Source organism: Notolepis coatsorum, assembly GCF_963971535.1.
Source record: "Notolepis coatsorum genome assembly, chromosome: 10".
In the NCBI taxonomy this organism is placed as follows: domain Eukaryota; kingdom Metazoa; phylum Chordata; class Actinopteri; order Aulopiformes; family Paralepididae; genus Notolepis; species Notolepis coatsorum.
Genome location: NC_140174.1, coordinates 14,221,931 through 14,237,565, shown reverse-complemented (window position 1 = coordinate 14,237,565; position 15,635 = coordinate 14,221,931). Strand labels below are relative to the sequence as shown.

The window sequence follows — 15,635 nt, the reverse complement described above, 5'->3', positions numbered from 1 at the left end:
ATACAGCCAAAAATATACAGTAACATTTACAGTAATAAATGTAGAATTTTTTTAATAAAAATGTTTAAGTGTATATGTAAAAATAAGAAGTCAAAAGTCCAGGAAGATTACCAGAGTTTGTACTGTCACTCTGTGGTGAGGCAGTGAGGCACAGTGATGCGTTGTATACTCTGATGGTTGTTGGAATTAAGGACTTCCTGTGCCGTTCAGTGTTGCATCTAGGGCAGGGGTGGCCAACCAGTCAGAGACTAAGAGCCACAAAACCTCTTTGTGGTACCACAAAGAGCCACACCATATACCAGCGTTTCTCAACCTTTTTTTTCGGTGCCGGCACCCTTCATGTGTTTATAGGTCTCACCCTCTGGCCTCTGAAGTTGCTAATGTCTTTTTTATTTGGGCCTCACAGGGTTAAAAGTACCATGTGAGACCCACAGTTGCAAAATGACAAAATCACTTTTAGCCATTTAAAAAAATAATGTTTATTTAAAAAATGTTAAAGGGGAACTATTTTACTATTTCTTTCACTATTTGGGCACTTTTACACAATTCCTGTGAGTCTATGGAACACCTAGGTTTTTTTCAAAAAAAATGCATTGTTTTGTATTTCTAATCAAGTACTAAAAACCGCATTTTTCTACCTCAAGATCTTAAGCCGTTTTGAGGCTGGGCTCCAACCACTGTGTGGCCTGGTGCCAACTGCCACATCAACTGCCACATTATTATGCAGCTGAGAAATCTCTGACATCACAGATAATCACATTTTCAGATGACTCAGTTCAGTGAGGGTGAATATTGTGAGAGGAGAATTGGAAGAATTCGCCAATATGAGAATTAGAGACATATATCCTATTAATATAAGTCCACATAGCTAAGAAACAATGGTAAACACTGAAAAAAGCCATTTATAAGATAGTTCCCCTTTAAGCACATGTATAGTCAATTGGTCCTGTTGTTCAGCCTCACAATGCTATTTGATAGTAAATGTGTTTATACGTCCCACCCTCTGGCCTCTGAAGTTGCTAATTTCTTTTTAATTTGGGCCTCACAGGGTTAACCTCTTAAGCCCGAGATATACAGTAAAAGTGTATATTTTCAGCATTACGTTTGTTTACCAATTATTTTAACTGTTATTAGTGAAATATAAGATTATAGAAATCTCAGGGCATTGAGTCGGAAACCGGCGCATATTGACAGGAGGAAGTGGCACAGCCAAAAGTGAGTGTAGTCTTTTGAAGGAAGAGACTCAGGGCTTTCAAATTTTAAAAAACTACCCTACCCAGCTCACACCAGCCCCTGTCAATCATCTGACTTCTGGATTTACTTTTTAATTTCTCTTATTTTTTGGGATTATCTCCCACAAACCTGAACGTTATTGCCATAAAACAGAACGCAGTTAGTTTCTCTACCTTTCTGTGAACGTCTTGCAAAAAACGGTGTTGCAATATGATGAAAAATGGTGGAGAAATTTACATTATAAAAAAGATGGCAGAATTCAGTACTGTATCTACAAAACCTTCTGTTTAATCATCTTCCCTTTATTCATTTGCTTAGATTTTTCAGGTCTGGTCAATTTTAGCATGGTGTTATTTACAGTCAAAGATTTTTAAATAGAATTGATATTCTCCTTTGGTTCATTACAATTTACTCAAGCCTAGTAACAGACACACTATTTCTGACACTGATCCATATATGTCCCTAGATTCAGATACCAAGAACATGCAAATGGACCATTAAAAAAAAATGTAAATGTTTATTCTACGTCCTTATGGAATGAGTGACATAAAAAAAAAAAAAGTAAAAAAAAAAAAAAGTAAAAAAAAAAAAAAAAAAAAATTATGGATGGAAGAGCCGCACATTGACGGGCAAAGAGCCGCATGCGGCTCGCGAGCCGCGGGTTGGCCACCCCTGATCTAGGGAGTCTTAGTCTAACACTGAACATGCTCCTTCTATCAGCCAAGTCTGTGTATAGCGTGTGGGAGGGGTTGTCCATGATGGCGTGGAGCTTAGCAAGGCTCTTCCTCTCTGACAGAGGAAGAGTCTAGCTCCACTCCCATGTCACTGGCCTTCCTGACCAGCTTATTTGTTACATATAAGGTACATGTACATTACAGTGAAATGCTTGGTTCTGTATGAGCCCCCCTAGATTGTGCTTCAGACAGTAAAGAAGTAAAAAAAATAAAGACCAAACACTATACAAAATATACAAACTAGTACAAGTACACAATGCAAACAAATGCAAAGATGAGTTAGAGAGGTAGTGCAAATCTTTTACTAATAAATAGATACAATATGGTGTAGTGTTAAAAAGTGAATGTTAAAGGTGAGTGTTATTCCATACACATGGAATATGTATCTCGATACGATAGAGGGCACACATTGTGAAAACAAAGAACAATTTACCGCCTAATAGAGGCCTTGTACAGAGTGTTTAGAATGCCCATTTCTCCTTGTTAGGGACCAAGCAGTGAGACAATGAGGAAACAGGAGTTGTAGATGAAAACTGGGTTTTTATTTACCCACAAGGTGCAAAACCATTGCAAACCAAGAATTTGATAACTAGGACTATAGATGGGTTTCTCGTCCACGTCAGACTCAGCAAGGAGGCCAAAAGGAACGTAATAATCCTGGTCAGAACAATGGGGCAGACTGTATAGAGGATACTTTGTAGGACATGACCTTGAGAACATTTGAAACTGTTTGGGGAGAGATTTCACACAGAACCACCAGGAATGAGGAAGATATGGATAGTGGTTTACAATTGTATCTCTTTGTTCCTGGATTGTAGCCAGCTCTTCATAACAACTCATCAACAATAGTCTTCTGGGATTTTGAAATCGGGGAGGAGATAGTGGGGGGAGCAAATGAATGAATGTGGATGAGAGCCGTGATGTAAGTGATTGCAGCTACGGCTGTGGGGGTGCTGGAGACATGATCGAATAGACTTGTATGCGCCTGAATCTCCTGAACACGGCGCGACCCATTCCTAATCGATCAGAACTAAATCGGCAGAGAAAAAGCCCATTTTTAAGCACCTATTCCCCATGCACATGCGCAGATTGCCCACGGATTGTGACGCCAAGCACACCCGCCCTGGACTGTTCCATCAGAGGGGGGAGCTTCGGTGGTAGTGTGAGTGGCTACAGACCACTGCACTTAAATATAAACATTAGTCTACCTGGAGACTCAATGAGGTAATTGTAGATGTCGCCATAAGACGCGTCTGGCCATTTAGTGGGATCATTTTTTCATTATCCTGTTCAGCTGAAAGGACACTGGCCATCGAAGCTCGCCCCTCTGATGGAACAGTCCAGGGCGGGTGTGCGTGGCGTCACAATCTGTGGGCAATCTGCGCATGTGCATGGGGAATAGGTGCTTAAAAAATGGCTTTTTCTCTGCCGATTTAGTTCTGATCGATTAGGAATGCAACCACTTACATCACGGCTCTCATCCACATTCATTAATTTGCTCCCCCCGCAATCTCCTCCCCGATTTCAATGTAACGCGGAAGTGTAGTGGTCTATTAGGCGCTCTACAAATTAAAGTTATTATTATTATTATTATCATTCTATCATTCTGTTTACAATTGAACATTCCATGAAAATTATCTATAAATTCTGCATCTTCTGAAACATTTATAAACAGAAAATTAAAAAGAAATGGCAAAAAAATGGTAAATTCCAGTAAATATGCAAATAAAAAAAGTTGCCCAACATTTACAACTTAGCATCCGGCAGTTTCTGAGTGCTGGGGATCCGTACTATCCATATCCATCATAAAACTTTGGTGGTTCCGAAATTTCCGGGTTCACAGTGGAGCTCTATGGGATGGCAAATAGACTATATATGTATATTAGGGGTGTAACGGTACACAAAAACCATGGTTCGGTACGCACCGCGGTTTTGAAGTCACAGTTCGGTATGGATTTACTTTTCGGTACAGTGTGTGTGCGTGTGTGTGTGTGTGTGTGTGTGTGTGCGCGTGCGTTCGCCACACTATGAGGCTATGCTAAATTACAGGTTATCGCTCAGTGTCGTGCGTGGGCTGAACGAACATCCTCAACTAGAGCCGCTATCAGCTCTATCTTTAATCTTATAAAATGTTCAGTTGTTATCACTATCAGCTCTATATTTAATTTTTCAAAATGTTCAGTTGCTATCGCATGCACTTATCTGTGTTTCACTACACACACATGGGTGCATGCTTACCAGCTGTTTGCCTGTTTTTAATGCAACACTACTATCACCGACATCTAAGAAGGGAGATCCCCCCTTGAATTGGCCCTTCTAAGGTTTCTCTCCTCCACATTGCCTGTGGAGCATTTTTTCCTATCGTTAGGTTTTAGTGAGTTTTTCCTTACCTTCGCGTGGGGTATGTCTGGGAGTGTTGCATGCATGCATGCATTTATTATTTATTTTGAGTTTATGGACCTTATGGTATTCTTGTTTTTTCTTGACTTACTGTGTTTTTTTCTTCTTGACTTGTTTAAAGAAGACGTGTCTCTGTTAAGCACTTTGAGTTGCATGAAAGGTGCTATATAAATGAAGATTATTATTATTATTATTATTATTATTATTATTATTATTATTATTATTATTATTATTATTATCCATCCCTTTGCGCAAGTTATATTTTGGGAAGGGGTGAACTTGGGAGTTTTGAATTAAATACAGCACGCACGTTCTGTTGCATTCGTTCGGTACACAGCGCGTACTGAACAGAAGGTCCAGTACTGAAATGGTCCAGTACGGATACATGTACCATTACACCCCTAATGTATATATATATATATAATATAAATCCACATCTGACTGTACATGCCTGAATAAAATCCTAGTTACATATCAGTAGATACTATATCTATATCTGTACATATCCCCTACTTACTCTTACTAGTTACACTGCTGGCCAGTATGACTTACTACCATAGTACTGTCTTTATACCTGTATATCACTGTACATATTAATACTACAACTCTGTACATACATCTGATTAGCACTATTACTCAGTGGTACTAATGTATATATCTTATACCCAGTTTAATCCCCTGTACATTGTATATTACTATCGCACTCTACTGTTACATTTGCACTCTGGTTGGATGCTAAAACTTATTTTCGTTGTACTGTACTCGTGCTGCATGATGACAATACATTTGAATCGAATCTAATCCAATGTGTACTTTGGTACTGAAGACACGGGGAAGCCCCCAGGGTGTAATTATCCACCACGCCAACGGAGGGCGCCGACGCAGAGCACACAGAGAGAGCGCGGCCACAGCGGCACGCTGGAGGGCTGTAATCACACTGAAGCCCAGAGAGCATATAATAACCGAAACAATCCAACCCTGCGGAGGCTGGCAGCGGCGCTAGTTAAATATACAAGTTCCGTGCGCGGAGAGGAGCCCGGGAATTCCAGATATGCTGCACCGCAGCTGAGAAAACATAATGGCACACACATGTAAAAGAACAGCCCCGGAGTACGAGCCCTTTCAATATTTTGTCAGAAGGAATATAAAGTGAGAGGACTCGGCCGGGGGGGGGGGGGGGGGCGGGGGGGGGGGCCGAGGCAGCGTGTGGAACATTCACAGAGTGGTAATGATGATGGCTCTGCTCGCCACGCAGGAGTTTTAGACCCGGGAGCGAGTGCACGGAGAGGTCAGGACCCGGGACGCTGGGCCGAGGTGTAGACCGACCGGACAGGACACACTGACTGAACCGAGGTGTAGACCGACCGGACAGGACAGACTGACTGAACCGAGGTGTAGACCGACCGGACAGGACAGACTGACTGAACCGAGGTGTAGACCGACCGGACAGGACAGACTGACTGAACCGAGGTGTAGACCGACCGGACAGGACAGACTGACTGAACCGAGGTGTAGACCGACCGGACAGGACAGACTGACTGAACCGAGGTGTAGACCGACCGGACAGGACAGACTGACTGGACCGAGGTGTAGACCGACCGGACAGGACAGACTGACTGAACCGAGGTGTAGACCGACCGGACAGGACAGACTGACTGGGCCGAGGTGTAGACCGACCGGACAGGACAGACTGACTGAACCGAGGTGTAGACCGACCGGACAGGACAGACTGACTGGGCCGAGGTGTAGACCGACCGGACAGGACAGGACAGACCGACAGGACAGACTGACTGGACCGAGGTGTTTAAGTCTCCTCTGAAGACCCACTTCTTCTCCCTGGCTTTTCAACTCTCAGGTTGAGCTGGACACCCGACTCCAACATGTATCTCTGTACTGTACTTCTTGTATAGTTGTATATTGTTGTACTTTGGTCAACTGCGGTTGTTTTAAATGTGCTTTATAAATTAACTTTGAGTTGAGTTGAGTTGAGGTGAGGGGGGGGGGGCAGGATCATGTGGGGACTCTGACCCACCTCGTCATACTCCTCTGGGCAGCCCACGGCTCCATCTCCTGGGCTGTAGTGCACATCGTAGAGCTGGGGCTCCGGGCCTGCAGCACACAGAGAGAGAGAGAGAGACATGACATTACATTCAGATGTATTGTCTTCATGCAGCACGAGTACGACGCAATGAAAAGAGGTCTGGCATCCAACCAGAGTGCAAATGTATTACACAAATTTGAACTGGGTATAAAATATATAAATGAGTACTACTGTGTGTGTGTAGTGCTAATCAGGTGTATGTACAGAGTTGTAGTATTATTATGTACAGTGATACAGGTATGTAAGAAGGATTATATTATGCAGGTATGTAGATGGACAGATGTGGATAGATATATATGGTAAGAATAAATATATATATGTATGTATACTTCTCAGTTAGTTAGTTAATTATATTGATTTGTTATATTGTTTACGCTGCTTGTTTTTACTACCTGTACCTCCCCTCCCCCCTCCCCCATGCTGCTATGATGCCTGAATTTCCCCAAGGGGATCAATAAAGGAATATCTTATATATATATATATATACACGCCGGTATATACAGCATTATTGCACATGCTATCATACAGTATGGGTTATATGCAGGTGTATAAGTAGGTACAGTATATAGAAGGATAGAGAGACACATCAGAGAGGAGTGAGAGGTTAATGGCTTCAGGGTAAACACACAGTGTAAACCAAGCACAGGAGGCTAAACAAACACTGAAGACTAGTGAGTCACATACAGTACCAGAGGGAGGGAGGGAGGGAGGGAGGGAGGGGAGCTTAAACCTAACAACAGTAGTGGAAGAAGGGATCAATTGTTGTTGATAGAAAGTCTGGTAGATTGTTGTAATAATAAGCGGTGATAAAAAGGTAGCCTCCATGTTTTCAGATTACTTTTATTGTCACGTCATTCAGTACCTTTTACAGCAACAAAAAAAATAAATAAGTGAAATTCGCTTTGTTGTGGTTCCTTGACCGTAGCAGCATCCGGTATAATATAAAATAAAGATAGCATAGGGAAAAAAAGATAAAAGAACACAGCAAGATGACTATATATAATTCTAACAAAGTGTGCAGAAAACAGGATGTGCAGTATGCAGATATTACACTATCAGCAATGAGCGATAATGAGCAATGGGCAAAAATGTGCTTGTGGCTTTCAAAATATTGACGGTAAATTCCATGTTTGAGAGACTTTTTATCTCTATCGTACCGAAAGTTGTGCCGTATCTGCTGCTGGAGTCAACCGCAGGGGAACGGTGTGTTCCGATAGGCCTGCTACACACGCAGTGTGTACAGATACAGTGGAGTAGTCCCCCCCCCCCCCCGGCCCGGCCCCCGCTCCCTGTAACAATCCACCTTACGTAACGATTATACACTCGCATTTCAAGGGCTCTCTCTCGGAACGCATTGTGTGACTCTGCGCGTGAGAGAAATAAAACCATTAAAAAAAAAAAAAAAAGAGCCATGGGATGACCCCTATCAAATTCAGATTGTGTCAATAAAAGGCCCCTATTGCAAAACGCTGGCAGACAAGTGGTTGAAATCCGAGGCCGACTGAGATGGACATCAGCCGGCGGTGCTGCTAGTAAACAGAGAGGCGCACAGCGCCCTGCTGAGAGAAACAAAGACACAAGCGCTGGTCTCGACGGTCCTCCGTGCCCCCTGGTCTCACATAACCCTGCGCTCCTTGTGCAGGTAAACAGCACCTTAACCCTTGCACTGCCACACTACCAAACGGTTAACCCTTTCACTGTGACACTACGGAAGATTAACCCTTTCACTGCCACATGACAGCCGGTTAACCGTCTCTGTAGTGTGATAGTAAAGGGTTAACCTTCTGTAGTGTGGTAGTGAAAGGGTTAAAGTGATATCGGGAAGTGTGCTCTGTCAACGGGGCTTTGCAGGGGGAAGGTGGTCTCTTGTTTTGGAGTTCTGTTCGTTGGCTCTCAGAACCTCACAGTGTTCTGCAGTCTGTTGGTTTGATGCTGGTAATAACAACACCAGCTCACAAGCCACGGCAATGGAGGAGGGGGGGGGGGGTCGGCTGCTGATGGAGGCGCAGTGTTCAGGGTAACAGAGCATGAGGTGAGGCGGACCTTTAAAAAAGTTAATATCAGGAAGGCAGCAGGTCCGGACGGCATCCCCGGCCGCGTCCTAAAAGTCTGTGCCGACCAACTGGCCCCAGTATTCACTGACATATTTAACCTGTCCTTAGAACAGGCTGTCATCCCCACCTGCCTGAAGAAGTCCACTATTATCCCTGTACCCAAAAAATCCAAGCCTGCTTGCCTCAACGACTACCGCCCTGTAGCTCTCACCTCCATAGCCATGAAGTGGTTTGAGAAGCTAGTAAAGGGCTACATCTGCTCCTCCCTCCCCATCAACATGGACCCCCTGCAATTTGCATACCGCCCCAACAGGTCCACGGAGGACGCCATAGCCCATGTGCTGCACACAGCAGCATCACACCTGGACAAGAGGCAGGGGAACTATGTGAGAATGCTATTCATCGACTACAGCTCGGCATTCAATACCATAGTCCCCTCCATACTCATAGCCAAGCTCAGGGACCTGGGCTTGAACTATGACCTCTGCCAGTGGGTCTTGGACTTCCTGACTGGCAGACCCCAGGTGGTGAGAGCAGGCAACTGCACCTCCTCATCCATCACCCTCAACATAGGGGCCCCCCAGGGCTGTGTTCTGAGTCCCCTCCTCTACTCCCTGTACACACACGACTGTGTGGCTCAGCGGAGTAGCAATACAATCATCAAATTTGCTGACGACACAGTGGTGGTGGGCCTGATCTCTGCCAACGACGAGAGGGCCTACCTGGAAGAGGTCAAGGTCCTGGCGGGATGGTGCCAGGAAAACAGCCTCTCCCTGAACGTCAGCAAAACAAAGGAGATGATTGTGGACTTCAGGAGGTCGGGGGTCAAGGACTACAGCCCCCTCAGCATCGACGGGGCACCGGTTGAGAGAGTCAACAGCTTTAAGTACCTCGGAGCCTACATATCCGAGGACTTGACATGGACCACACACATTGACAGTGTTGTGAAGAAGGCACGACAACGCCTCTACTTCCTCAGGCGCCTAAGGAAGTTCCAAGTCAGTCAGAAGATCCTTAAGAACTTCTACTCATGTACAATAGAGAGCATCTTGACCGGCAACATCACCTCCTGGTTTGGGAATAGCACCGCACAAGACCGTAGCAGACTACAGAGAGTGACACGTTCAGCCGAACGCACAATTGGAGGGGGGCTCCCCACCCTCCAGAACATTTACAACAAGCGTTGCAAGGGCAAGGCTAAGAGAATCATTAAAGACTCCAGTCACCCGAACAACTGCCTCTTTGAACTGCTGCGGTCAGGCAAGCGATACCGGAGTCTCAAGGCGAGCACAGAAAGACTCAGAAGAAGCTTCTATCCCCAGGCCATCAGGCTGCTAAACGAACAATGAATGAACACTACACAACAACAACCACCAAACGCACATAGCACACACATCCACACGCACACACCCACTTTAAACAAACACACTGTAGCACCCACTCCACACACTTTATAGCACACACCCACTTTAAACAAACACACTGTAGCACCCACTCCCCACACTTTATATTTATTGATGAAGGATTGCACTACAACTCGTACACCTTACTGTAAATTGTACCTAAATTGTACCTCATCCCATTTCTGCTTTGCACTATATAGTACTGTACATTAGTACACTGCATAGTATTGTATATTATATGGTAACTCAGAACATTGTACATATGTCTATACCGAACACTGTGACCTCATTTTCTTCTTCTAAAATTACATGCTATACTATGTTATTTGATACTATCTTGTCTAGCACAGTCTCTGGAGCGTAACAGTAAGAAGCATTTTGTATGAAAGTATTCTGTACTTCTGTATGACAACTATTAAAGAAACTTGAAACTTGAAACTTGTTGGCTCTCAGAACCTCAGTGTTCTGCAGTCTGTTGGCTCTCAGAACCTCAGTGTTCTGCAGTCTGTTGGCTCTCAGAACCTCACAGTGTTGTGCAGTCTGTTGGCTCTCAGAACCTCACAGTGTTCTGCAGTCTGTTGGCTCTCAGAACCTCACAGTGTTGTGCAGTCTGTTGGCTCTCAGAACCTCAGTGTTCTGCAGTCTGTTGGCTCTCAGAACCTCACAGTGTTCTGCAGTCTGTTGGCTCTCAGAACCTCAGTGTTCTGCAGTCTGTTGGCTCTCAGAACCTCACAGTGTTCTGCAGTCTGTTGGCTCTCAGAACCTCACAGCGTTCTGCAGTCTGTTGGCTCTCAGAACCTCACAGTGTTCTGCAGTCTGTTGGCTCTCAGAACCTCACAGTGTTCTGCAGTCTGTTAACTCTCAGAACCTCACAGTGTTCTGCAGTCTGTTGACTCTCAGAACCTCACAGTGTTCTGCAGTCTGTTGACTCTCAGAACCTCACAGTGTTGTGCAGTCTGTTGGCTCTCAGAACCTCAGTGTTCTGCAGTCTGTTGACTCTCAGAACCTCACAGTGTTGTGCAGTCTGTTGGCTCTCAGAACCTCACAGTGTTCTGCAGTCTGTTGGCTCTCAGAACCTCACAGTGTTCTGCAGTCTGTTAACTCTCAGAACCTCACAGTGTTCTGCAGTCTGTTGACTCTCAGAACCTCAGTGTTCTGCAGTCTGTTGGCTCTCAGAACCTCAGTGTTCTGCAGTCTGTTGGCTCTCAGAACCTCAGTGTTCTGCAGTCTGTTGGCTCTCAGAACCTCTCAGTGTTCTGCAGTCTGTTGGCTCTCAGAACCTCAGTGTTCTGCAGTCTGTTGGCTCTCAGAACCTCACAGCGTTCTGCAGTCTGTTGACTCTCAGAACCTCAGTGTTCTGCAGTCTGTTGGCTCTCAGAACCTCAGTGTTCTGCAGTCTGTTGGCTCTCAGAACCTCAGCGTTCTGCAGTCTGTTGGCTCTCAGAACCTCAGTGTTCTGCAGTCTGTTGGCTCTCAGAACCTCACAGTGTTCTGCAGTCTGTTGGCTCTCAGAACCTCACAGTGTTCTGCAGTCTGTTGGCTCTCAGAACCTCAGTGTTCTGCAGTCTGTTGGCTCTCAGAACCTCACAGCGTTCTGCAGTCTGTTGGCTCTCAGAACCTCAGTGTTCTGCAGTCTGTTGACTCTCAGAACCTCAGTGTTCTGCAGTCTGTTGGCTCTCAGAACCTCACAGTGTTGTGCAGTCTGTTGGCTCTCAGAACCTCAGTGTTCTGCAGTCTGTTGGCTCTCAGAACCTCAGTGTTCTGCAGTCTGTTGGCTCTCAGAACCTCACAGTGTTCTGCAGTCTGTTGGCTCTCAGAACCTCACAGTGTTCTGCAGTCTGTTGGCTCTCAGAACCTCACAGTGTTCTGCAGTCTGTTAACTCTCAGAACCTCACAGTGTTCTGCAGTCTGTTGGCTCTCAGAACCTCAGCGTTCTGCAGTCTGTTGGCTCTCAGAACCTCACAGCGTTCTGCAGTCTGTTGGCTCTCAGAACCTCACAGTGTTCTGCAGTCTGTTGGCTCTCAGAACCTCAGCGTTCTGCAGTCTGTTGGCTCTCAGAACCTCACAGCGTTCTGCAGTCTGTTGGCTCTCAGAACCTCACAGTGTTCTGCAGTCTGTTGGCTCTCAGAACCTCAGTGTTCTGCAGTCTGTTGGCTCTCAGAACCTCACAGCGTTCTGCAGTCTGTTGACTCTCAGAACCTCAGTGTTCTGCAGTCTGTTGGCTCTCAGAACCTCAGTGTTCTGCAGTCTGTTGGCTCTCAGAACCTCACAGCGTTCTGCAGTCTGTTGGCTCTCAGAACCTCACAGTGTTCTGCAGTCTGTTGGCTCTCAGAACCTCAGTGTTCTGCAGTCTGTTGGCTCTCAGAACCTCACAGTGTTGTGCAGTCTGTTGGCTCTCAGAACCTCAGTGTTCTGCAGTCTGTTGGCTCTCAGAACCTCACAGTGTTCTGCAGTCTGTTGGCTCTCAGAACCTCACAGTGTTCTGCAGTCTGTTGGCTCTCAGAACCTCAGTGTTCTGCAGTCTGTTAACTCTCAGAACCTCACAGTGTTCTGCAGTCTGTTGGCTCTCAGAACCTCAGCGTTCTGCAGTCTGTTGGCTCTCAGAACCTCACAGCGTTCTGCAGTCTGTTGGCTCTCAGAACCTCACAGTGTTCTGCAGTCTGTTGGCTCTCAGAACCTCAGCGTTCTGCAGTCTGTTGGCTCTCAGAACCTCACAGCGTTCTGCAGTCTGTTGGCTCTCAGAACCTCACAGTGTTCTGCAGTCTGTTGGCTCTCAGAACCTCAAGTGTTCTGCAGTCTGTTGGCTCTCAGAACCTCACAGCGTTCTGCAGTCTGTTGACTCTCAGAACCTCACAGCGTTCTGCAGTCTGTTCGGCTCTCAGAACCTCAGTGTTCTGCAGTCTGTTAACTCTCAGAACCTCACAGTGTTCTGCAGTCTGTTAACTCTCAGAACCTCACAGTGTTCTGCAGTCTGTTGGCTCTCAGAACCTCACAATGTTCTGCAGTCTGTTGACTCTCAGAACCTCACAGCGTCGGAGGCTGGAGGCTCGGACGCTGTATCTCCGCGCCTAACATGGCAGCGGAGATACACATACATCTGTCTCAAGACTAATCCTGCATGTATCAACAAATGTGCATGTTGTTGTGAATTTATGTGTGCCATTATTACTACCAAATGTAATAATTGTGGAATATTACTATAATGAGCTGTATGTGTATGAACCAAGCATCTCACTGTAATGTACCTGTACTTTATACGTGACAAATAAACTAACTACTACTTAAGGTCCCCAGAGTTTGCTCAGAACAGGGTAATTCTGCATTTTGCTATGATGCCCCTCTAGCTCATGGAATGAACTCCAACAGTCCTTAAAACTTGAGATTCTCCCCTCTGTTGCAAAGTCTAAAACCTTGATCTCCAACCTTTCTCGATCAAGTTGTACGTGTTTTACTCGATTGTTATCCTTACTCTTTGTCTCGTCTTGTCGTCTTATTGTTATGATTTCATATGCTTCGTGCTTTTTTGGCTAATTTCTGCATGTACAATCGACGTGACTGTAAATGAGGGAAACCTCAGTTGCCTTTCAAGTTTAAATGACGGTTTGAAACTAAATGTTCATGGAATTAACTTAAAACCTACAATCAAGTTGTACGTGTTTTAATTGATTTGTTATCCTTGCTTTTCGCCTCGTCTTATTGTTATGATTTTATATGCGGTGTGATTTTATATGCTTTTCTTATCTATCAATCAATCAATCAGATTTATTTAGAGAGCATTTAAACATGACACATGTCAACCAAAGTGCTGCACAGAGGGCAGATACACGTAGATACATCTAGACAACATATAGACAACGATCACATCTCAGTTATACAGGAGGACACGCAAGCAAACAGGGCATGAGTGAAGAGTCAGTGTGAAATGAATCAGGAAATGCTAATGAGTAGAAGTGGGTTTTGAGTCTAGACTTGAAGGAATCTGTCGAGGGGGCAAGGAGCCTAGTGGAGGTGGGGATGCTGTTCCACAGTTCAGGGGCTGCGACAGCAAAGGCACGGCCCCCCCTGAGCTTGAGGTTAGACCTCCGGACTGTCAGGAGCCTCTGATCGGCTGACCTGAGGGACCTGGTGTTGGAATAGGGGGATAGGAGGTCTGAGATGTAGGAGGGGGGGTGACCATTAAGGGCTTTAAAAAACAAACAGGGAGAACCTTAAAATGTATCCTGTAGTAGCGTAACTGGAAGCCAATGAAGGGAGGCAAGGACAGGGTGCTTATTTCCGTATGTACACTCGACCTGACAGTAAAATGAGGGAAACCTCAGTTGCCTTTTGAGTTTAAAATAGAGGTTTTGAAAATGAAATTCAATTATAAATGACATTTTCCTAAAAAGGCTGGACCGGCTGCACTCCAGTCGTCTGTTCTGTTGTCCCAGACGGGCCGCGGGGCCGCTACAGGGGGTGAGGTATTTCCATGCCCCACGGGCCCGTCTCGCTCCTGCCAATAACAAGTACGGAGGTGCATTGAAACTCACTCCTATTGAAACCGGCCGGCCAGCTGGAGCTGGAATAGCAGGTTTTGTAGTGTGACTCCAGAGTAGGAAGGTGGAGGAGGGAGGGGGGGTTGAGAGTACACTATGAACTGAGGAGTGCGATAACACCAACACATGGTAATAAGCCAGGCCTGCCAGGAAGCTCCATGCTGCCTGCTGGAATTCTGGCAGCAGCGTGCGAGATGCTTTGGGAAGCTACGCTCAGACCTTCCCTCCCACCCAGCACACCACATTATTCCAGCACATGCCCTCAGGTCGCTACAGCAGGTCCATTTTAACCAGACACACACACACGCTTCACAAACAGTTTTTCCCCCACAGCAGTCCGAACACTAAACCACCCTGGCCCGCCCCCCTTTGCACAGACGGGCAAGCATCGTTACATGTGACTGTCCTGTATGTATTTATGTATATATGTATTTATTGTGGGGATTGGGAGGTGGGAGGGGGGCGTTTGATGTCTGATGTTTCATGTTGATGTCCCAGTGCTTTTAACAAACTGTACCGCAAACAATTACCACCAACCATCGTTGTGTGGCATTAAAGTATCTTGTATCTTGTATCACATGTTAATGAGAGGCTTTGGGAAGCTACGCTCAGACCTTCACGTGTTAACGAGCGGCTTTGGGAAGCTACGCTCAGACCTTGACATGTTAATGAGAGGCTTTGGGAAGCTACGCTCAGACCTTCACGTGTTAACGAGCGGCTTTGGGAAGCTACGCTCAGACCTTCACGTGTTAACGAGCGGCTTTGGGAAGCTACGCTCAGACCTTCACGTGTTAATGAGAGGCTTTGGGAAGCTACGCTCAGACCTTCACATGTTAACGAGAGGCTTTGGGAAGCTACGCTCAGACCTTCACGTGTTAATGAGAGGCTTTGGGAAGCTACGCTCAGACCTTCACGTGTTAACGAGCGGCTTTGGGAAGCTACGCTCAGACCTTCACGTGTTAATGAGAGGCTTTGGGAAGCTACGCTCAGACCTTCACGTTTTAACGAGCGGCTTTGGGAAGCTACGCTCAGACCTTCACGTGTTAATGAGAGGCTTTGGGAAGCTACGCTCAGACCTTCACGTGTTAACGAGCGGCTTTGGGAAGCTACGCTCAGACCTTCACGTGTTAACGAGCGGCTTTGGGAAGCTACGCTCAGACCTTCACGTGTTAATG

The 15,635-nt window shown here is 45.8% G+C and overlaps 1 protein-coding gene across 1 annotated transcript in view; it reads right to left on the bottom strand.

The window, feature by feature from the left end:
* The window catches only part of rab11fip3 (RAB11 family interacting protein 3 (class II)), a 104,165-nt gene that overhangs the window by 53,369 nt on the left and 35,161 nt on the right, over positions 1–15,635 (bottom strand). The window contains exon 3 of the mRNA XM_084323982.1: positions 6,400–6,476. Coding sequence (XP_084180108.1) covers positions 6,400–6,476 — 77 coding nt within the window. The remainder of the gene's footprint in view (positions 1–6,399; positions 6,477–15,635) is intronic.